The sequence below is a fragment of the Mesoplodon densirostris genome, chromosome 6 (genome assembly GCF_025265405.1).
Source record: "Mesoplodon densirostris isolate mMesDen1 chromosome 6, mMesDen1 primary haplotype, whole genome shotgun sequence".
In the NCBI taxonomy this organism is placed as follows: Eukaryota; Metazoa; Chordata; class Mammalia; order Artiodactyla; family Ziphiidae; genus Mesoplodon; species Mesoplodon densirostris.
Genome location: NC_082666.1, coordinates 645,226 through 666,422, shown reverse-complemented (window position 1 = coordinate 666,422; position 21,197 = coordinate 645,226). Strand labels below are relative to the sequence as shown.

Genomic DNA, 21,197 nt, shown 5'->3' with positions numbered 1-21,197 from the left:
TGGGGAGCAGTGGTTCGGTGTTGGCTAACTTGGAGTTTGCAGTGACTTCATAGAACAGAACCACTTCAGAGAATAAGAATAATTGTATCTGTTGAGGGTTTTTGCAGCTATGTTCACAAGGGTTTGTTGTTTTCTTTTTAGTGCTGGTTTCAGTACTGGGGTGATGCTGGACTGGTAAACGAATTGGGAAGTTGTCCTACCCCTTTTATTTCCTGGAAGGGATTTGTAGACTTTGTATTTCTTCTTTAAATGTTTAGTGTAATTTGCCAGTGAAACTATGAGACTTTCTTTTTCAGAAGATATTTAACTATAGATTTAATTTCTTTAGTAGTGATAGGGCTATTCAAGCTATCTAGTTCATGCTGAGTGAGTTTTGGTAGCTTGTGGCTTTTAAGGACTTGATCCATGTCACTCCAGCTATTGAATTTATGTCAACAGAGTTATTCAGAGAATTCCTTTCCTATCCTTTGTGATGTCTGTAGTGACAGACCTCTTTCGTTCCTGATACTGGTAATTTGTGTCTGCACTTTTTTTTTTGCCAGTGTTGCTAGAGGTTTATCAATTTTACTGATCATTCCAAAGAATCAGCTTTTTCACAATTTTTTTCAATTGTTTTTTGGTTTCCACATTCTTTTGATTTTTGCCCTTATATTTATTTCCCTTCTTCTGCATGACTTGGGTCTATATTGCTCACCATTTTCTAATTTCTTGAGATGGAAACTTAGATTATTGACTTGAGACCTTTCTTCTTTTCTTATGTAAGCATTTGTACTATAAATTTCCCTCTAAGCACTGCTTTAGATGCATCTCTCAATTTTCTTACATGCTGTATTTTAATTTCATTCAGTTCAAAATATTTTAAGTTTCCCTTAAGATTTCCTTTTTGATCCGTGGATTATTTAGGATTGTGGTGTTTAATTCCCAAGTGATTAAAGATTTTCCTGACATTTTTCTCTTATTGATTTCTACTCTACTTCTATTATAGTCAGAGGACATGCTTTGTATGTTTCAATTATCTTAAATTTGCTAAGGTTTGTTTTTTTAAATCAAGCTATGCTTTATTTTGGTGAATGTTCCATGTGCACTTGAGAAGAATATACATTCTGTTGCTGTTGTGTGGAGTGTGCTGTAAATATCATTATGTCCAGTTGGTTGATAGTATTGTTCACTTATTTTATATCCTTGCTGATCTTCTGTCTACTAGTTTTATCTGTCACTGAGAGAGAAGTACTGCTGACTCCAACTGTAATTGTGGATTTGTCTATTTCTACTTTCAGTTGCCAATTTTTGCTTCAAAAATTTTTTTCTATTAAAGCTCTGTTTTCAGGTGCCTACCTTTAGAATTGCTATGCCTTCTTGAAGAATTGTCCCTTTTTTCAATATGTAATGTCCCTCTTTATCCCCGGTAATTCGCTTTGCTCTGAAGTTTATGTTGTGTGATATTAACAAAACCACTCACTCCTGTCTTCTTCTGATTAGTATTTGCATGGTATATCATCTTTTATCCTTTTACTTTAATCTACTTTATCATTATATTTGAAGTAAGTTTCTTGTAAACAGATTTAGATATTGTGATTTATAATGAGAAATATATATTTGGTCTTCAACTGTCTCTGGTTCTCAGTTCCTAAAACCCTTGCATTTTCCTAGGCTATGAGAGAAATCCATTTACACCTAGTGTAATATGGATAATTTGAATTTGGCAATTCAATTGGTATTTGGTAATTCAATTCAAAATGGTAATTTGAATTTAGGTCTAGCATTTTATTATTTTGGTGTTTTTTCTTTTCATTCCTCCTTTCCCCTTTCCTGCTTTCTTTTGTGTTATTTGAACTTTTTTTTTCATATGCCATTAAAATTTTTCTCTTATGATTTTGACTATATCTGTTTTGTATAAAGTCTTACGGGTTTTTCTAGGGAATTCAAAATACATACATCACTTTCTACAGTCTGTTTGTAATCAGTATTTACCACTTCAGTTGGAGACCACTTCACACCACGTTGGTCTCTTTTTCCCCCACCTTTCACGTTATAGTTGTCTTATACATCACACTGACATTGAAATCCCCCCTAGACAATACTGTAAATTTTGCTTTCATTGTCCAACATATTTTAAAGAACTTGAGAGGAGAATAGTCTATGATATGTATCACTTCTGTTGCTCTTCCTTAATCCTGGTGTTCCAAGTTTCCTTCTGGTATCATTTGATTTCTGTCTGCAGAATCTCCCTTAACTGTCCCTTTAGATCAGGTCTGCTGCCTACTAATTCTCTTAGTTTTCCTTCACCTGAGACTGTCTTTACTTCACCAGCACAGCTCAGCCAATGAAAAGTCACCATACTTCCAACTCCCAGTTTCCTCCAATGGACTCTTTGTTTAGAACAGCCCCTCCCAACTCCTCCTTCTCCTCTATAAAAGAAGGTTCCTCTCCTTTGTTCTCTGAACCTACCTGTGGTACACCATAGGTTGCGTACCTTGAATTGCAATTCTTTGCTGTTCTCAAATAAACCATTATTGCTGGTAATACAACTGATGGTTTCATTGATTTAGGTCAACATTACTTGGTGTCAGAAGAGGGATCCAGAGAAGACCCCTAGTAACTCCAAGGCAGTGAGCAAACAGGTGTGGGCTTGCAGAGCCTATTGAGCTCACTACTTTCTTGCTGACCCTGGAGTTTGAGGGTAAGTTTTCTCCAGGATTCAAACCCCACTCTTTTTGTGTTTTGAGGCTCTCCAGGCTGTATTTGAGGTCTGCTTTTTTTGGAAGACTTCATCCTTTCTTTAAAGGCTTTGTCCTTCCTGAGAGTACCTGTTTGGCACTTTGGCCTGTCTCTTGAAATAAGGCTGTTCCTACTGAAACTGCACTGCTAAGCCTTTGGTCCAATTCCTTTGGAACTGGGTTATTCCTATAGGAACTGTGCTGTTTAAAATTTTTTTTCCTTTGCTCTAGAGAAAAACCTCTAAGAAAAGGGATCCCAACAATCTAAATGTTTTGACAGTGCACCCTCCACCCCCTTCAGCCAGTTTTATGTTTAAAAACTGTGGTCCTTCCTCAGGCACATTTCTTTTTTTGTCTGTTTGTGGTTTTGGGGGTTTTTTTTTTTGGCCGTGCCATGTGTGGCTTGTGGGATTTTAGTTCCCTGACCAGGGATTGAACCCAGGCCCTTGGCAGTGAGAGCACAGAGTCCTAACCACTGGACTACCAGAGAATTCCCTCCCATGCACATTTCTAATTAAATGGACCAACTTAACCCAAAGTAATTTATAACACTGATGGTCATTATGGGGAACTTTAAAATTTTCCAAGCTTACTTTTCTTAAAGATGAATTGGACAGCCATGGCTCTAAAAATTTTCAAAACTAAGTGGGATTCCTATTTTGATTGGTATTTTGAGGCTTCTAGACATTATCAGGATTCTGAAATTGCCACTTAGCAAAATACAATTTTTAAATTAACTGAGGCAAACAAACAATTGAAGAAAAAATGGCTTCTGAGGACTCTCCCCCTGGTCCCCATCCCCTGTCTCTGGACAAAGCAGCCCCTGTGCTCAGCACCTACCCCGCCCCGCCCCCCTCATCTTCCTCTTTCCTTCTGCCCTCCGCTGTCTCATTCTAATTCTCTCACTGCGCTTCCCTAAACCGCTCCCAACTTCCTCCTCTGAACCTGTTAGAATCTGCCTCTTTATTTATTCTTTAAAATTTTATTTTATTTTGGAGTATAGTTGATTAACAATGTTGTGTTAGTTTCAGGTGTACAGCAAAGTGATTCAGTTATACATATATATGTGTCTATTCATTTTCAAGTTCTTTTCCCATTTAAGTTATTATAGAACATTGAGCAGAGTTCCCTGAGCTCTACAGTAGGTCCTTGTTGGTTATCTATTTTAAATAGAGCCGTGTGGACATGTCAATCCCAAACTCCCGATCTATCCTTCTCCCCCGTCCTTCCCCCCGGTAACCATTAATTCAGGACCAGCCCCTTTAAACTTAAGTCTTCTGAGGATCCCAACAAACCCCAAGTTTACGTTCCCTAGACTAAGACCAAATTGAGAGCCCTAAGTGAGTATCCTAAAGTCAGTGAGGAACCCCACAGGTTTGCTGAAGAATTTAACATCATTATCCAAACATACCAGCCTGGTTTCCCCAGATCTATATGCTTGTGGACAGGGGTCAAGCCAAACACTGGATGAAACTTGCCTGATGGGAACATCCTGAAAGGGATTTAGAGAAACATCCTCCAACTTTTGGCAGGAGGTGAGAACACCTGCTGGAAGACTCCCCCAAGCAATTATAGTAGCCTGTCCTTAGCCTGTTGTTGTGAACAAAATTCAGGCTTTTTGCACACAAAAATCGGATGAACCTCCTCATGACTATTACAACTTCAGATAGTTAAAAAAAAAATTCTGGTCTTCCTTCAGATGCTGAGTCCATTAGGGTAGAGCCTTTAACTCTGTTTATTAATGGGCTGAATGAAGATCTTTCCTTTTAGTTAAAAGGACCAGGATGGAATGGGAAGCTATGTCCACTCCAGATTTAGTTAATTTGGCAGATCAGCTCACTCACACCCTAGATGAGTCACTTAAAAGATTAATTTCCAAAAAAAAAAGATTAATTTCAACTCCAGCAAATGAAGGTCCCTAAACAAAACCCCAACCCTCCTAGGTCCTGCTATTATGGCAAAAAGCCAGGACTTTGGGAAAAAGATTGTCACAAGTGTAAGGGCTTCAAGTGCCTTCAGCCCTCTAACCAGCCTTTCCAACGCCCTCCTGACCACCACCAACGGGCCTCTGAGGAACCGCAGGGGTTCTTCCCAACCCTCCCTCTTCATCAGCTCAGAAAAACAACTCTCCAGATTGGGGACGAATCTCTTCTGGTACCAGAGCCACACCCTCAGTTCAACTGCGGTAAAGCAGCCCCTGCCTCGGAGCACGGAAGTGATCCAAATAGTGGGGGTCTCTGATGAACCTCAAGAGGGTCCTGTCTCTGAACCTGTTCCTTTTCGTTTAGGCCCCTGAGAGATACCCACGCTTCCCTCCTTAGTCTCTCCGCCCCTATTCATTTATTGGGCCAAGACGGCTCAGAAAATATCATGTTGGAATTTCTTTCTCCCGAAAGGGGAAATAATTCTAGAATTTCACAGTAACAGTCAAAATAGCCAACGAGGTGAATTAAGTGACCCTTCACTGTCTTTGCTTTGCTTTGTCTCTGATGGTCCTGGAGCTGACTAGGGAGACGCTGATCATTTGTCCCTACGTACGCCCTTGGAGTACGTGCCCCAAAACACGGGGACTGTCATTGACCCACTGAGTATTACAGCCGACAGCTGGACTTGTGGCACGGGGATACCCCCTTGTCTCAGAGCCACTCCTGCCGCTGCCCTTCCAGTCAAGGCCACCAGAGAAACAGTCATCACCAGAGAAAGAGTTTTCACCATCTTTGCACCCCACGCGGTAGAAGCCCTCCCAAATTCTCACACACTCAACGCTTTCCAGTTAGTCACCCCACCTCCCATGGAACCCTGCTAACAGCTCCTCACACAGCTCTCCCCGTTGGAGCAACCTTGCCGCTGCTGTTCTGCTCTCTGCCTCTCTGACAACCTCATGACTGCCTCACACCGACAGAGCACCTGCTGATGCCCCATGCCGCTTTACAGGGGGCTCCTCTCACCAGGGCGGACGCCCCATGCCGCTTTACAGGGGGCTCCTCTCACCAGGGCGGACGCCCCATGCCGCTTTACAGGGGGCTCCTCTCACCAGGGCGGACGTCCCATGCCGCTTTACAGGGGGCTCCTCTCACCAGGGCGGACGCCCCGTGGTTTACTGACGGTTCCTGCTGAAGGTGACAATGGTAAACACTGTGCTGGCTGTGCTGTTACATCCCCCCCTGAAGTCACCAAGGCAGCACCTTTACTTTCTGGCTACTGTGGGCCAACAGGCTGAGCTATATGCTCTCACTCGGCTTGTGCTTCAGCCAAGGGCAAAATCACCGTATTTACACCGTCAGTATGACTTTGGGGCAGCCCAAGACCTTGGGATGCTGATGGAAACAACGAGGTTCCTTACCTGTAATGGGGAAAGATTAAAAATGGCTCCCATTTCCAAATCTAACAGATACCATACTCTCGCAGCCGCCCTGACGGTTATTAAGATCCCTGGGCATTCCAGACTCGACTCCCCAGAGGCTAAAGGAAGCCACGTCACTGATATTTCCTCCAAAACCACTGCTCTCAAAGGAATCAATGGCCAAACTTCTGTCATGGTCCAAAGACATGCTCCCCAAGATGACAATCTGGAAAAATTGACTAGAAATGCATAACAGTTGGCCCCAGAAAAGAAAAAACAATATTGGAAATCTAGTGACTGTTGGTTTGATAAAAAGAACTCTAGCTTGGGCCAAATAACAATCCAGCCTCCACCAGAAATTCTAAGGTTCTCACTCCTCACCATTGGACATGCGCTAAACCACAGGTCCACTGACAAAATGAGAGCCTTCACGAACCAACATCGGTGGGGAAACATTCATAAGGCTGCAGAAAGTGTCCACCTGGCTCGTCCCACCTGTCTCACCTGTCCAAATACAATCCAGGCAGGGACTTCCCTGGCAGTCTGGTGGTTAGGACTCCGCGTTTCCAATGCAGGGGCTGCGGGTTCGATTCCTGGTTGGGGAGCTAAGATCCCACGTGCCACACGGTGGGGCCAAAAACACCTCCACGAGAAACAAAACACGATCCAGGGAAACCCGTTTGCACTGCTCCCAGACACTGAACTGCCTCACGTACCACTGGAGGTCCGGCAGACGGATTTCATACAGCTTCCCCACCACATGGATACAAACATGTTTAGTCATGAGCTGTATATTTTCTCACTGGACCAAAGTTTTCCCCTGTAGACAGGCCACTGCTTCCTCCAAGGCTAATATTTTGTTAGAAAAGATTATCCTTCCTTGGGTAATCCCTAATCCCCTTCTCTGGGGAGTCCTTCACAGTGACCGGGGAACCCATTTTACTGGTCCGGTACTTCGACTAGTCTGTACTGTTTGGCCGGTTTTCCACTCTCACTGTCTTACCATCCCCAATCCACAGGGTTACTCGAATAGTGCACTAGGGCACTATTAAAACCCAACTGGCAAAACGTACACTCTCCAACTACCGTGGCCAAAAGCATTGCCGTTTATCCTTCTAAATCTCAGACCACTCCCTTTAGAACTCATCAACTCTCACCCCTGAGACAGTCACCAGACCTCGGATGCACCTGAGACCTGCCTCTTTTGATCCACTGCTGGTAAAGGGAGATATACTTCAATATTATAGAGGCCTGATTGCTTCTGTTGAAAATAATCATGCCCTGGAAGAGTGATCTTTTCACAGCACGCTCCCATGAGATGAAGAGCTTGAGCATCACACCTGCAACCCAGAGACTTTGTTGGAAAAGACCCCTGAGTAAGGACCCCCTTCACCCTCACTGGAAAGGCCCGAATCAGGCACTGCTAACCCACCCTTGTGCTGTCAAACTCCAAGGAATAGACCCCTGCATTCAGGTGACTCATGCCTGAATGAAGCTGCACACCGACTGGGGACCTGAAAGTAAAGATTTCCCCGAATTGAAGAAGACAACATCTGACCAGATGTCAGAACCAGGCCTGTTAGGTTTCAAATTCACACAAGTCTCTCTATTTCATCTGGACTATTAACTGACTCCGGATTCTTATCCAAATTCATGGTCTAAATTTGTAACCTACAGGCTGTACTATTGACAAACATTTAGTTTCAAATGAATGTCTTTAATAACCCAACACTGTCAATCAACTATACTTCAATTTTAATAAACAAAAGTCCTTGAAGTTTTGCTATTTGGGGGAAAATTTATCAGCTATGGCTTCATGCTTATTCCTGCACTGTGCCTTCTCAAAGTGCTTACTTCTTTGTGTTGACTGTTCCCTTGCTGTATTCACTGTTCTAAGACACAGACTTTAGATGGGAAATTCCTCAGAGATCTCCCTCCTATCCCTCCTTGTTTCTTGAATGTGACCTCAAGAGGTTTCCAATCTGTGCACTCTCCCTTCCACGAGGGACACGGTACCCAGGGAAGGTCCTCCCTGGCATTGATGGACAAAAAGTCACTGAATCCATAAAAAACTGATTTTTGATAAGCAGTGCTTTCAGAGAAAAATCTTGATCAAAGAGGAGAAATGTGAAAATTAATAAACAGAAACCTTATTTAACAGGAGGCCAGAAGGGGGAGCTCTCACACCCTACCGTGCAGCCTCAATTGCAGGCCCAACCGGAAGGTTACTACTTACTACCCAGCAGGAGAAAGGAAGATTTTCTCCCCGCCGAGCAACAGCCCAGCCAATGAGAGACCATCACAGTTCAGCCAATGAAAAGCCACCGCACTGCAAACTCCGTTTGCTCCAATGGACACTTTGTTTAGAACAGCCCCTCCCAACTCCGCCTTCTCCTCTATAAAAGAGTTTCTGCTCCCTTGTTCTCCGCACTTGCTTGTGGTTCACCTTAGACTGCTTGTCCTGGATTCCAGTTCTGTACTGTTCCCGAATAAACTCATGTTGCTGGTAAAATAACTGGTTGTTTTATTATTTTAGATCAACAGCTCATGTGAGCATCTTTACAACAGCTCTACCAAGTCTTTGCCAGATAATTTCAACACCTGTGTCTTCTCATCCTTGGTACCTGCTGGTGGCTTGTACCTGCTGGGCAAGATCTTCATGGTTCTTCAAGTGCCATAGTTCTTCTGGTTTCTAGTATTTTGAATACCACTCTGTGAGACTGGGGTCTTGCCTCCATCCTATGGAGAATGCTGGGGCTTTAGCTGCACCCCCAGTGGTGGGTCTGGGAATGGGCTGGCCCACTGTCGAGGGTGCTGGTTGGGTCTGGGTCAGGTCCACACAGGCCTGGGAGCAGGTCCAGGGGCTCATAAACACCTTTGCAGGTGGTTTTCCTGACCTTTCCAGGTCCCTAGCTCCCAGCCCCCTCCAGGGTCTCCCTTCCTGGCCCTTGAGCCATGTCCAATGAATACAGCATGTCTAGTCCACGACTGCCTTCCTGGGGTCCTCAGAAAGACCCTGGCCCTGTCTGGGTGACAGCTGCGTGGGGTGGGACCAGCAGGAGGGTGCCTCCACAGTGGCTTTGACGATCTCCCTCCTAATCCTGGTCTCTGGAGACCCCTCCCTGGGAATTCAAGTGCGACTCTCTTCCCCCCACACAGACCTACTAAAGGAGCTGTAGGCACAACGTGTCCCTTCCGGATAGTAGGGCAAACAGTGGATCTGAGTTTCATCCTAATGGTGATGGAAGGTTCTAGACAAGGCAGATACGCCCTGAGTCTGTCCTCCCCATGGTGGGGTCTGTCCCTCTAGGGCACACATCCAGGGCAGGGGGTAATGGGGGGTGGCTGTTAGGGGTTGAGGGGGTGAGCCTGGCCACATAGGCTGGGGCATGCACACTGCAAGGCTTGGAGAGAGCAGCACAGGTAGACAGGGCAGGCCGGGGCCACCTCTGTCCACGTTGTCACCAGGAGGTGAGGACTGGACATCAGACATTATACAGGCGTGTGTGTCACTGTGGGTGAGCAGAACACACCTCATCAATGTGAGCTTGACCTCATCAGTTTAAACAGAGAGTATTCGGGCCTCTTGCAGGCCCAACCATACTTCTCCCTCAACAACAAGCCTTTTGAACAATCTGCCTCTTCCAGGATAGCCGTCCACATGATCTGGCCTTGCCCCGATTAATGGCATGAACTGTGGGACATGGACGTCCATGCAGAAGGCCCCAGTGGGAGGTGCTGGCTCAGTGTTTACCAGTTATATTTTAAGAGCTATTGCCAGACTGTTTTCCAATAAGGCTGTGGCAATTCACATGATCTCCTCCCCACACAGTCACCAGCACAGGGTGACTCATACCCTTTAAATTTTTGCCAAACAAACAGGCAGCAAGCACCTCTTTCCCTTCACTGGCTTTTCATCGGCCACTTGATTTTCTTCTCTGTGAGTTGTCAGTTCAGCCCTTTATTCACTCTTCTCTGCTGGCTTTTGTCTCCTTCTTGTCAATACATAAAAACTCCTTGCATGCTAAGGACCTTAACCCTTTTCCTCGCACACTAGTTGCCAATACTTCTCTCCCAGCCCTCGCTTGCTGCTGCCGCGGTTTCCCAGCTGGCTGGGCGTGCGGGGAAGGCCGCAGAGACCTGAGCTTGCCCCGGCCCGCCCCCACCCAGCCTGCCTCCGGGTCTGCCACCCCTCCCCTCGGTTTTGTTCTTTTCCCAAAACGCCTTCCTCATTTGTACTGGATTTCATGTCTTTTCTCCATCACGCTGGTTGGTGGTTATGGGGTATGAGGGAAGGAACCTTGTGAACCAGATGCAAGACCTCAAGCCTCCCGCGGGCGGACCTCACCAGCCCTTACCCACAGCGGCTGACCCAAAAGACTGTGGGGCAAGCCCACTTGCTTCCACAGTCCCAGTCCCTCGACTACAGGGTCCCCCGTCAGAGTCTGGGGGAGGGGCAGGGGCACGTGACAAAGCTTCTGGCAGTCCCGGGGTCAGGCCTGCAGGTCACATGGTAATCGTGCCTTCGAAGCACACGGTGAGGGCAGATGGGTCACGCTGGAGAGCTATCCTCGTGGCCTGGGTGGGCTTTCTTCCGGACATGAATTCTCCTGGCAGCAGCCCCCGATGCCAGGCTGCCGGCCTCCAGGCCCCCAGAACCCCAGGCCTCCCAGCCTTCACCCATGCCATCCCCTGGCAGCCCCCCACCCTCCTCAGCCCTTGGTGGCCCTGGATGCACCCATCTGATCTGCCCCAGGCAACTGGAACAGGAGCCACCAGGGTAGCCAAGCCTGGCTGGACCCAAAAGCACCTTGGCCACTGGAGGGGAGGGTGGCGGCAATGGGCACATCTGGGGATGACTAAGGCTAGTGATGGCCAGCTGGTCCTGTGGTCACCTCCCAGCCTCCCACTGTGGCCACACTGCTGACCACATGCAGAGAATGGCCTGAGGGAAGGAATGGCCCTCCGCTCTGTGCCCGGGAGTGGGGCAGAGGCTACAGGAGGAGGGTGTCTCTGCCCTCACCTCCCGACCTCACCTGGCTCCCCTGCAGGACCACACCCTGCAGCCCTGTCAAGGACCTGCTCTTTTCCCCGGAGCCCTGGGAGCCCCGTCCCCAGACCTCTCGCAGAGTGCCCTTGGCAGGGCAGGCCTAGCGGCTCCAGCCCCCTCGGTCCAGGCGGCCACGACAGCAACAACCTCAGACCAGCGGGCCCAGAACCTTCTGGGCCCAGGGAGGCAGTGGACGGTGGTGCTGAGAGAGGAGACCCAGGCGGCGGCTGCAGCAGAGGGTCAGATTTAATGGTCACTCTAAGGGAAGTCGTACATTTTTCAGAGCCCGGCACAAGCCCCCGCCCCCCCTTGGCTGGGGGCACAGCCAGGTGTCTCAGACCAGGCTCTGCAAAGGGGGGCCAGCCCCCGAGCCCCAGCTATGTACAAGAGAGCTCACCCACTGGGCCGCGGGCCAGGCTTCGAGCCCACAGCACACCGGCCGCCCAGCTCTCGGGCCCTGGCTGCAGGGTCCAGGCCCCTAAGCAGGGTGCAGCAGGGTTCTCCCCCACCAGGACCCAGCCCCGGCAGGCCCCGCCAAGAGCCCAGGCCTCTGCACTAGGAGAGGACTTCAGAGCTCGGCCACCAAGAGCTGAGCTGGACAGCAGCAGGGAGCTGGGCGGGCCTGGGAGACCGGGGAGCAGGCAGGGCCTGGCTCGACCCAGCGCGCGCTCTGAGAGAAAGGAAGGTGTGCCCCCCAGCTGCTGCCCAGGCACCCCTGCCGAGCCGGCACGGCCGAGGCCAGGTAAGCAGGGGTGGCGAGAGCAGTGCAAGCACAGACAATCAGGGACTCGGCCAGGGACAGAGCCAGGCCGGGCAGGCGGGCCGCCCTGGTGCTGGTGATCAGATACGGCAGGGCTGGGGCGCGGGGCAGACAAGGTCCTGAACGCACGCTGAGCCGGGTGGTCTACGCCGTTACTAGTAACGTAGCACTTAACTAGTTAACCAGTAATGCTGCTTCCCTCTGAATCGTCTCAGGGGTGGTAGAAAATTGCACTTATTTCTATGACCCTGCACAGGAGCCGCCCCAGAGCTGCAGCCTCCAGGCGAGGCCTAGACCCGGTCAACGTCCACCGGCCGCGGTGGCTCCTCCTGGGCGCGGGGGCTGGGACCTCTTTTGACCCGTGATGCCTTGAGGACCAGACCCCTGGGAGGGAACCTGAGCGACGTCTGAGGGTGCCCTGAAGTGGCCGTAAAGACCAGGACCCACACGGTACTGGGCAGCACACAGCGGCCCAGCCCCCGTCGCTGGTCCGAAGAAGCGGCCAGGTGGTGGACCCGCCCCTCAAAGAACATCCTCAAAGTCCAGCAGCTTCGAGTGCTGGCGGCTTTTCCACAGGCGGTACAGCCGGAAGTCAAAGTAGGTCTCGATCATCTGCTTTCCTGAGGCAGGAGGGGCGAGGCCGGGGCTCAGGCCACCGCCCCCCAGAACCCACCCCACAACTGGGGACCAGCCCGGCAAACTCACCTTGGGCTGACAGCTCCAGGGGGGACTCAAAGATGACCCTGTAAGGGGTCATGAGGGTCCTGAGGTTCTGGAACAGCTGAAAAGAGGGGGTGGGCCATGAGCTCAGGGCAGAGGAAGACAGAGGGATGAGGAGAATGGGGGGTTGGGGAACAGGACCCCCCCCAGCTGGTTAGGCCCAGGCATGGGGGTTTCCCTGGGAGAATGAGAAGGGAAAGGGAATCTGGAGAGAAATGGTGGTTCTATCAACCCTTCACAGGTCTGGGGTCTGCAGCCTGGTGTGGGCTCTGGGCCCTGGGCCCCATACCTTCTCCCCGTTGGGGTTCCCCAGGACGTAGCAGCCCATGACGTGGATGACGTTCGGCTCCGGGTTCACTTTGCTCATCAAGCGGCTCAACCGTTTCCAGAAGCTGGCGGGGGAGGGATGGTCACAGGTGGCCTCCAGCCCGACCCCCAGGTGTGAGGGGGCATCACAGGAGGCACTGCGGGGACACGGTGCCCCAGCAGATGCTGCCTCCAGCCCCCCAGCCTCCCAGCCCCCCCCCCGCCCAGCTCACTGGATCATGTCCTCTTCCTTCTCCACTTTGGCAAAGGTGGCCACCTTGTTCTTGAGCAAGTACAGGTGTCCTGGGCCGCCCTGTGAGAGGCTGCCGTTAGCCGACGGGGCCGCGCACCGGAGGTGTCCAACCACCGCTGCCCCCAACACGTGCAGATGCAGACGTGCATGCCCAGGAAGGTGGCACCCTCCACCCCCCACCCCTGGGCAGGAAGGGCTGAGCCCTACCTGGCAGAAAATCAGCATCTTCCAGATTTTGGCCCCCTTGTGGTAGACGTTCAGCTTCTTCTCTATCTCCTCTGCGGAGGCAGAGGTGTGAGTGCCGCCCCCAGCAGCCCCAAGACCAGAGGGCAGGGGGGCGGAGTACTTACCCAGAATGTCCTCGAAGGTGGCGTGCTCGTGGTCCTGGGACAGATGGAAGCCAGCCCCACGTCAGAGCCCTTCTCAGGCAGCACCCCCCACCCGACACCGCGAGGGGGGCTGGGCAGGCACTCACATAGAGAATGGGAATGATGGAGGGGTCGTCCCTGCGGAGGATGGTGGGGATGTACTCAGCTTTGGGCACTTTAGAGGAGATGAGCTGGGAACAACAGGGGGGCCACTCAGCGCCCTGGCCGCCTCGGAGCCAGTGGGCAGCAGGAGCCCCCTTGAGACCCCCCTCCCCACTGCTGAGCAGCCTGCAACAGCTGTGTGGGGCCTCACCATGACCTTGGGTGGCACGAAGCCCTCAGTGTCACAGGCTACAGCCTCCAGGCCCCTCTCCGTCTCCCAGTCCAGGTCCTCAAAGGCCTCGCCCAAGGTGCAATGTGAGCTCTGCAGATCACTACCTGTAGGGCAGAATGTGCCACTGGGCCTGAGGATCATCTGCAGCGCCTCCTGTCCCGGCTGCAACCCCCAGAGATGGGTGGAGGCCAGAGTCAGCAAGGCATGTCCCGGAGGGTCCTCCAGGTCAGGGAGAAGCCCAGGGTGGGTGAGAGCCAAGCTGAGGACCCCAGCAGCCCGACAAGACTGGCAGCTGCCACCAGCCTGACTGGGAAGGCGGTGGACCCTGGTGCAAGGCCAGTGGGAGCCGGAGGGCAAGGGTCAGCTCCAGCCAGGCGTGCCTGGCGCCCGGGCCAAGGAGGAGTCTGGCACTGCTCCTCAGGCTTCGGGCATGAGGGCGGCACCAGGCCAGGGCAGCCAGCGAGCCGCAGCCCTTAGTTACCCCTGCCCAGAAGATCGGAGGTGCCGGAGGGCCGCCCTCAGTCTGGTAAACCGAGGTTCAGCAAAGGCGCAGAAGCCTAGCTGCTCCCCCGGCGCAGGGAGCGCAGGGCTGGGGGCCTAGGGGAGCCCCTGGGAGAGGTGTGCTGGCCTGCGCCGCCGGGCACCTACTGTCTCGGGAGTCGTGGGAGGTGTCGGCTTTCATGGGGGTGGGGTCGCTCCAGGACCGGCTGAAGCTCCGCTCGCGCCGCTCGGCGAACGCTGCAGCGAAAGCAGAACCCGTTAGGGGCGGGGCCTGCAGCCGCACGAAATGGACAGGGACAGGGGCTGGCTGGGGAGGACGTGGGGACGGTGAGGGGGTCCGGAGAGTGGAAGACGCCACTGCGGCGGGAGGGGCGGGAGTGGGGAGTGCGTCCGGTCGACTGCGGACAAGGACAGTGCTGGGCGGACATGGGCGGAGTCTCCGTGCAGGGGCGGGGCCCTGCCCTGGGGCGGAGCCTGGGAGTGGGAAGGTGCCCGCGGGGGTGCAGCGGGGCCCTGCAGCAGGGCCTGGGGACGCGGGCCTTTGGGGCGCAGAGCGCAGCACGCGAAGCCCCAGCCGGCCAAGAACAGCGCGCCCCCGCCCGCCCGCGCCGCTCCCGGGCCTTACTCTGGGCCTTCACCCGCCGGCTGCCGACCATGCGCAGGTGTTTGCGGAAGTTCCTGGGGGCGGAAGCACCGGGGGCTGGTGAGGGCCGCGAGGGTGGCGCCCCGTCCCACGCGCTCCCCTCCCCACTGCTTGCTGGCCACCGTCCCAACACTGCCCCTTGCCGTGAGGGATGCCCTCCCGGCGCCCCCAGCTCTCCCACAGGCAAATCCCACCCAGTCCCTGTCCTCCTGAGACTCCTCTCGGGCTCCCCCTTTGCTGCCAGTACAAAGGCACGATAAGCCAGCCTCCTCCTGCAGCCCCACCCCCTCCCAGGACAGCGCCCTCGGCGACCCTGTGCACTCGGGTCTCCCACCTTCGCTGCCCACGCTTCCCTTCTCTCCTTGCGCCCAGGCACTCTGAACCCCGGGAGCCTCCCTCCCCCCGTGGTCAAGGGCTCCTGCTTCCTGCACATGGTGGCCAGGGCAGCACAACTGTCCCCAAGCGTGAGGTGGGTTTGGGGCTGGCAGATGCCCCTCCCCTGCCGCTGTGTCCCTGGGCCACCTCAGAATCAGGTCTCCTTCACCCCAAACTTTGTGCCCTGCCAAGGCCCAACTTGCAAGATGGCCAGACAAGCTTCCTGGACACATCTCTGAGGTGGGTGGGGATTAGGGAGGGTAAGCCTGGCTGCTGACCCCACTGCTCTGGGCTTCAAGGGCCAGAAAAAGGCACAGGGGGCCAGCTGGCTGCAGTTCAGCTGTCACTGTACCCCCAAAACATAGGCCTAGGGGCTCAGGCCACATGACCTTTCCTGCCTGCCGCGTCCCCAGAGCAGGGCCAGGCCAGTGTTCGCCACCGCCCTTCCCCCATCAGGTCTGCTGGGCTGGGTGGGCCCAGGCTAGACCAGGACAGACAAGAGACGGACCCTGGTGGCGAGTGGCTGGCAGGCCCTACCTCTGGATTACAGACGCGGAATCATTCTCCCGTTTCCGGCGCTTCCTCTCCGCGTAGCCCCTGAACACCCTGGGAAACCGCCACGAGTCAGCACTGCCCTTGGCCGAAGGCAAGAGGGACAGAGACGTGGGGACAGAGGCTCGAGCTCAGGGCCCAGCGGGGCATCCAGGGCACTGGGCCAGGCAGAAGGTCCTGGCCTGCCTCGCCCTGTCCTCGGCCCAGTTCCGCAGGCCCTGCTGTAGCCTTGGCGCTCGCTGGGACCCAGCACGCCCTCATGGTCAAGGCCCAGGTCCCTGGCCTGCCCCAACCTACTTGGGGGTGGGAGAGTCCCCCAGGGACAACCGCCATGCCCTCAGGCTCGAGGTCCACACGGTACTTACGAGATGCTACAGTCGAGGCGGGAAGGGGCAGCGTGAGAGAGAAGACACAGTGAGCGGAGACCCTCGGACCCCCAACCGCCCTTCAGTTAGTTCCTTTCTTGTCATGGACCTGGAGGGTCCCTCACAGGCACCCAGGCACCAGCAGGGTGCCGGCTATGCCGCAGGCCAGCCCTTGAAAGGGCAGCAGACGCGGAAGTCACCGTGGCCTAGGCCACCAGATGCTGTGACCTTGTCAGGCTGCACAGAGGCCTGACTGTGCCCTGCCGACCCTGGGTCCAGCAGCGAAGGTAGCGGCCCCCATCCAGCCCAAGGGTGGTGGTGCGCTCCCCAGGGTAGCATACGCAGGAGGCAGCTTCTTCGGTATCGGGGACACTGCAGCAGAGTCCCTCCCTGAAAGGAAGCCCTGACAGAACACCCAGCTGTGCGAAGGTCAAGAGCATGCCCCCCAGGGGACTAAGTTGTGATCACTCGCAATGCGCATGAAACACAAGTAGGCTGCTGTTTGGGGCCTGCGTGAAGGCGGAGCTGGGTGACACGGGGCAGCGAACCATCTCTGCTGGTGACTGCATCAGCTGCAGCCCCCACCCAGGTCCCCGCAGGACAGGATGGACGGACTGGAGGGACTGTGAGGGACAGGGCAGTGGGGAAGGGATGGGGCGGGGGAGGGGCAGTGGCGTTAGGAGCAGCCAGGCCTGCCTTCCTTCAGACGGACACATTCAGGCAGAGCTGGCGGAACATGGCACACGGAGCTGCTCAGAAGCAGCCACGCAGGTGGGCTCAGAGGACGGGAGAGGATCCGGCAGTAACTCCTGAGCACCAGGAAGAGGGCACCCGGCCTGGGCCCAGCACACGTCAGACATGACTCACGCTTGCATAGTTGTAGTTGCTGTCTGGAAACTGAAGAGGTTTTCCTTGGGGAACCAGGTACGGATGGGGACGTCATCTGGAAGAGACCAAAGGAGCAGTGACTAGGCTGGCTCAGGGGTTCCTGAAGTCTTTACCCCCACCTGTCGGGGAAGGAGATGCTTCTGCCACAGACGGTGGAGGAGAAGCACCAGGGCTCCCCAGCCCCATCCCAGGTCGGGAGGCCGGCGCAGGGCCAGCAGGCTCGGGTGTCCGCTCAGCTGTTCAAAGCACGACAGCTCGGCGGCTTGGTGACGCTTGTCTTTGCTTAGCTCTCCCTCTGCTACCCACAGCTGACGAGTGTTCTTCTGAGAGCACAGCCTGCCTCCAGGGTGCCCAGAGAAAGGATTGACTTTGTCTCCATTTAAGCAGGAGGGGAAGGGCAGGGACAATGGCTGCAGCCTCTCCTTGGGGTCTCCAGGGCCTTCTCTGCGGCCCACTCTGGCGTCCACTTGGTTGGACCTCCCCTCTCCCAGACCCTTCTCGGAGGGCGAGGCGGAGGCCCTCACCGGGCGTGGAGACTGCCCCTTCCCAGGGCCCCTATAGGCACTAGACAGAGTGGGTGAAGATCACTCTATTCTCTTCCCTGACCCCTGTCCCAGCCCCTGGCCTGGGTGCGTCAGAGGAGCATGAGGTCGTGGAGGTGAACTGCCCACACCCCAGGCCTGTGCCCTGAGGCCCAGCTGGGTTGCTGATTTGGAGGCCCAAGAGGTGCCCTGAGAGGACGCACCAGGTCTCCTAGGTAGAATTCTACCCTCAGGAGATGACAACCTCAGAGCCAGGAGGCGTGGGGCCACTTGAATGTCCCAGGGAGGCATCTTGCCGACAGCAGGCCTCTGGGGCTCCGCAGCCACCGGCACAGATCGACCATCCTGGGGAGGGCCCCACTGGCTGGCTGGGCCCCAGGCAATCACGCGCCTCCCTTGGTAAGTGGGCCCCAGGGAAGGGACTGTTCCCCAGGACTCCCTGGAGGCAGCCTGATCTTTCCGTTCAGCCAGGTTTTCTACCTGCTCAACCCTTAAGACCCTCAGGCCAGGCCCCCTCCTCGGGGAAGCACTCCTCCGATGATTTGGTGCTGGCAAGGCCAAAGCCGACCGTGAGGCCTGAGGTGGGGCACGGGATGTGGCGGCAGGTCGCCACCTGCAGGCCGTGACCTGGGCACCCTGCTCTGCCCAAACCTCACAGTGCTGGCTGCTGGCCGACCCCAGCACCAGCATCCTGCCTGAAGCTGCCCAGGCCCCCAGTGAGCCCCCTCACCAGACACGCGGTCAACGCTGTACATCCTCTCCAGCTTCTTGCGGCGGCTGGTGGCCTCAGGCAGAGGCGGTTGGTCCAGCCCAAAGGCCTGAGGGGAAGGACTCGGGGTGAGCTGGGCACATCCGGGACATTCCCTGGAGCCCTGGCGGCTGCCCGCCCAGCTCTGGCAGGGTCTGCTGACGTCCTCACGACTGCCGCCCGGGCTGGTGCGCAGGGGCTGGCTATGGTGGCGGGGGTGCCGCTCCCGCTGCTGCCGCCCCTTCACCACAGCCAGCTCGATGGCCTCGGCCTCCGGGCCGGGCAGCAGGGCTGGCTCCCCGGAAATGGTATACACACGGGGCTGGGGGCCCTCGCCGGCAGGCTTCCCACTGACGGCCTCCTCGGGGAGGCTGCCCTCATAGCGGCCGTTGGAGATGAGGGAGAGGCGGCGCTTGTTCTGGGGGGCAGGCTGCATCTCGGGGGACCCGTCGTGGCCAGAGTAGGCGTCAGCCAGCAGGTGGTCTGGGGGAGAGGCACCAGGTGAGCTTGCGGTCTGCTGGCCCTGCCCTCCCAGTTTCCGGGTGTTCTGAAGGCAGGGAATGAATACCCAGCGGGTGCCTGGCCCACTGAACAAACCGTGGGCCCTGATGACTTCAGAAGAGGTATTTCTGAGCTGCGCACTCCCCCTAGAGGTTCACGTCTCACGCCTATCATGGCCCCAAGCCCCTCTTACGTGCGTGTGGGCGACAGGCTGTGCTACCTGTGGGTGATGGGGGGTGGGGCCCAGAAACAAGCAGGCCACCTCCCAGCCTGCCACCACGCCCATGTGCCCAGTGCCAACTTCTCCCCTCCCCCCCACCAGCTGGCCCCCAGAGACAGCGGTGCCAGTCCTGGGGGTGCCAGGAGGCCTGTTGCCATGCCAACGGCCCAAGCTGGGTGGGTGCCATGGTGATGAGTGGCTCGGAGCTCCTCCTGGCGCTCTGGGCCAGGCGGGGCAGGGGGCGTGAGGAAGCCAGCCCAGCAGGGCACTAGCTGCCTGCTCACACCCCACAGTGCGCAGGGGCTGGGCCTGACCTAGACAGGAGACAGCATCCCCTCGCCTAGGTTGGGGGGCTGTGGGTGGACCCCGTCCCGGCACTGCCTCACGTGCCCTTACCTGCACCGTTTCGATTCTCAGGGTGACTCTGGGACAGGTACTCGCCAAACGCTCGGGCTGCTCTGCGGGGTGACAGCGGGGTGCGCCGTCAGTGCACATCACCCACCCTGGCGTCCCCACCCCACCCAGGCCCTCGGCGCCAGCAAGGAAGGGCTCAGGGGTCACCGCCAGCAAGCACTCCCATCCCACCTCAGAATGCCCAGGGCTGGCAGGTCGCAGTTCGGGGACCCTTGGGTGTCGGTGCACCTTGGCCGGACCTGCAGGCGGGGCCCAGGTCTGCTTTCCATCCAGCCCCTGCCACCCAGCGTGTGTGAGGGTCGTGAGGTGCGGCTCGCCCACCGCAGCCTCAGGGAAGGGAGCCGCATGGAGGTGGGGGCGGGGCGCAGGCTGCGAGCACGCTGCGGGGCGAGGGCGGGGGCGGCTGGCCCCGGCGGTCGGCCCGCCGCACTCACCGCACTTTGGCCGCCACCGAGGACATGGCCTCGCTCCGCAGCGCCCTCCTCCGGGAGGCGACGGCGCCCATGGTCGAGGCGGCGGCGCATCCCCAGGCCTCAGAGCGCGCCCCGCGCCCGTCGCTTCCGTCTGGGGAGCCGCGCCGCGCCGGAGATCGGGCTCGGGCTCGGGTTCGGGTTCGGGACTCGCATGGCCACACCGATCCCTCCGCGCGCCCCGCCGCACCGAACAGCACTGCCAGGCCCGGGGGTGGCGCTCCGCCCACCGCGACGTCAGGGAAGGGGCGGGGCTCGGCGGGGCCACCTCCGTTACGTCAGGGCTGGGGCCGGGCCGTCCACAGCCACGGCTGGGCGAGGAAGGCTCCGCCCACCGTAACGTCTGAGCCGGGCGGGGCCCAGAAAAGACTAGGCTGAAGCCCCGCCCACCACGCCGGCAGTAGGTGGGGAGGTGGGGAGGTGGGGGGCCAGGGGGCCGGGTTGGGCGACGGGGGGCGACGGGGGGCGGCGGGGGGCGGCAGGGGGCGGGACCCACCGTCTCTCCGCCCTCTCAGCGCTGCCTCTGGAGCTGGGAAACTGAGGCCTGCGGTCCCCTGACCACAGGGTGCCAGGCCCTCCGGTCAAGGGTCTCCCTGCTCTCGCAGACCCACGTGCCCTGCTCCGAGACCTGCAGGGATCGTGGACTCCAAAGTCATAGAGCTGACAGGTCTCCTTTTTTGTACAGAAGGACCCCCCGGCGCTATTTAATGATCTGAGAAGTAAGGTGTGGGCATCGTCTTAGGGAAGACTCTTGTGTGTACAGAATGGAAACAATGCCTGAGAGCTCGGGAGGGCCTCATCCTTGGTTTGGGGGGATCCCAGCTGCACCGCAGACCTTGGGTGTCCTGCCTGCCTGGCTGGGGGTCCTCGAGTCCCCACATGGTGACCACTCCGCCTTGCAGCCTCAGGACTGTGGGGCTGCCCATCTTGGTGCTGCCCCCTGCCCCGGGGACCTCAGCACAGGGACCACGTGTCCCACACAATCATATCTACCTTTATTGACAGGCTAAGCAGAAGCATCAGGGGCTCTGACATCTCAGAGGCCTCAGGGGGCCCGCAGGGGCCGACACAGCCCCACAGGACTGCTGTGTGTGCAGGGGATGCCAGGACCCAGTGCCCCACCAGGA

At 56.0% G+C, this 21,197-nt stretch overlaps 1 protein-coding gene across 8 annotated transcripts; it reads right to left on the bottom strand.

Moving 5' to 3' along the window:
- Window positions 1-5,759: 5,759 nt before the first annotated feature.
- Window positions 5,760-20,289, bottom strand: NSMF (NMDA receptor synaptonuclear signaling and neuronal migration factor). 8 transcript variants are annotated; one of them, XM_060101316.1, is made up of 15 exons: window positions 19,772-19,897; window positions 19,583-19,644; window positions 18,448-18,948; window positions 17,155-17,230; window positions 15,908-16,000; window positions 14,978-15,030; window positions 14,500-14,589; window positions 13,831-13,955; window positions 13,625-13,708; window positions 13,500-13,533; window positions 13,357-13,427; window positions 13,130-13,209; window positions 12,880-12,982; window positions 12,576-12,651; window positions 5,760-5,827 (listed from the first exon to the last, which is right to left on the bottom strand). In XM_060101316.1, the coding sequence occupies exons 1-15, from the start codon at window positions 19,867-19,869 to the stop codon at window positions 5,775-5,777; spliced, it is 1,599 nt and encodes a 532-aa protein (XP_059957299.1). In that variant the 5' UTR covers window positions 19,870-19,897; the 3' UTR covers window positions 5,760-5,774. The 8 variants fall into 8 exon arrangements, with proteins under 8 accessions (XP_059957299.1, XP_059957301.1, XP_059957298.1 ...); XM_060101318.1 differs by lacking the exon at window positions 5,760-5,827 and adding an exon at window positions 8,685-8,752; XM_060101315.1 differs by lacking the exons at window positions 5,760-5,827; window positions 19,772-19,897 and adding exons at window positions 11,339-12,490; window positions 20,035-20,289.
- Between the last annotated feature and the right edge of the window lie 908 nt (window positions 20,290-21,197).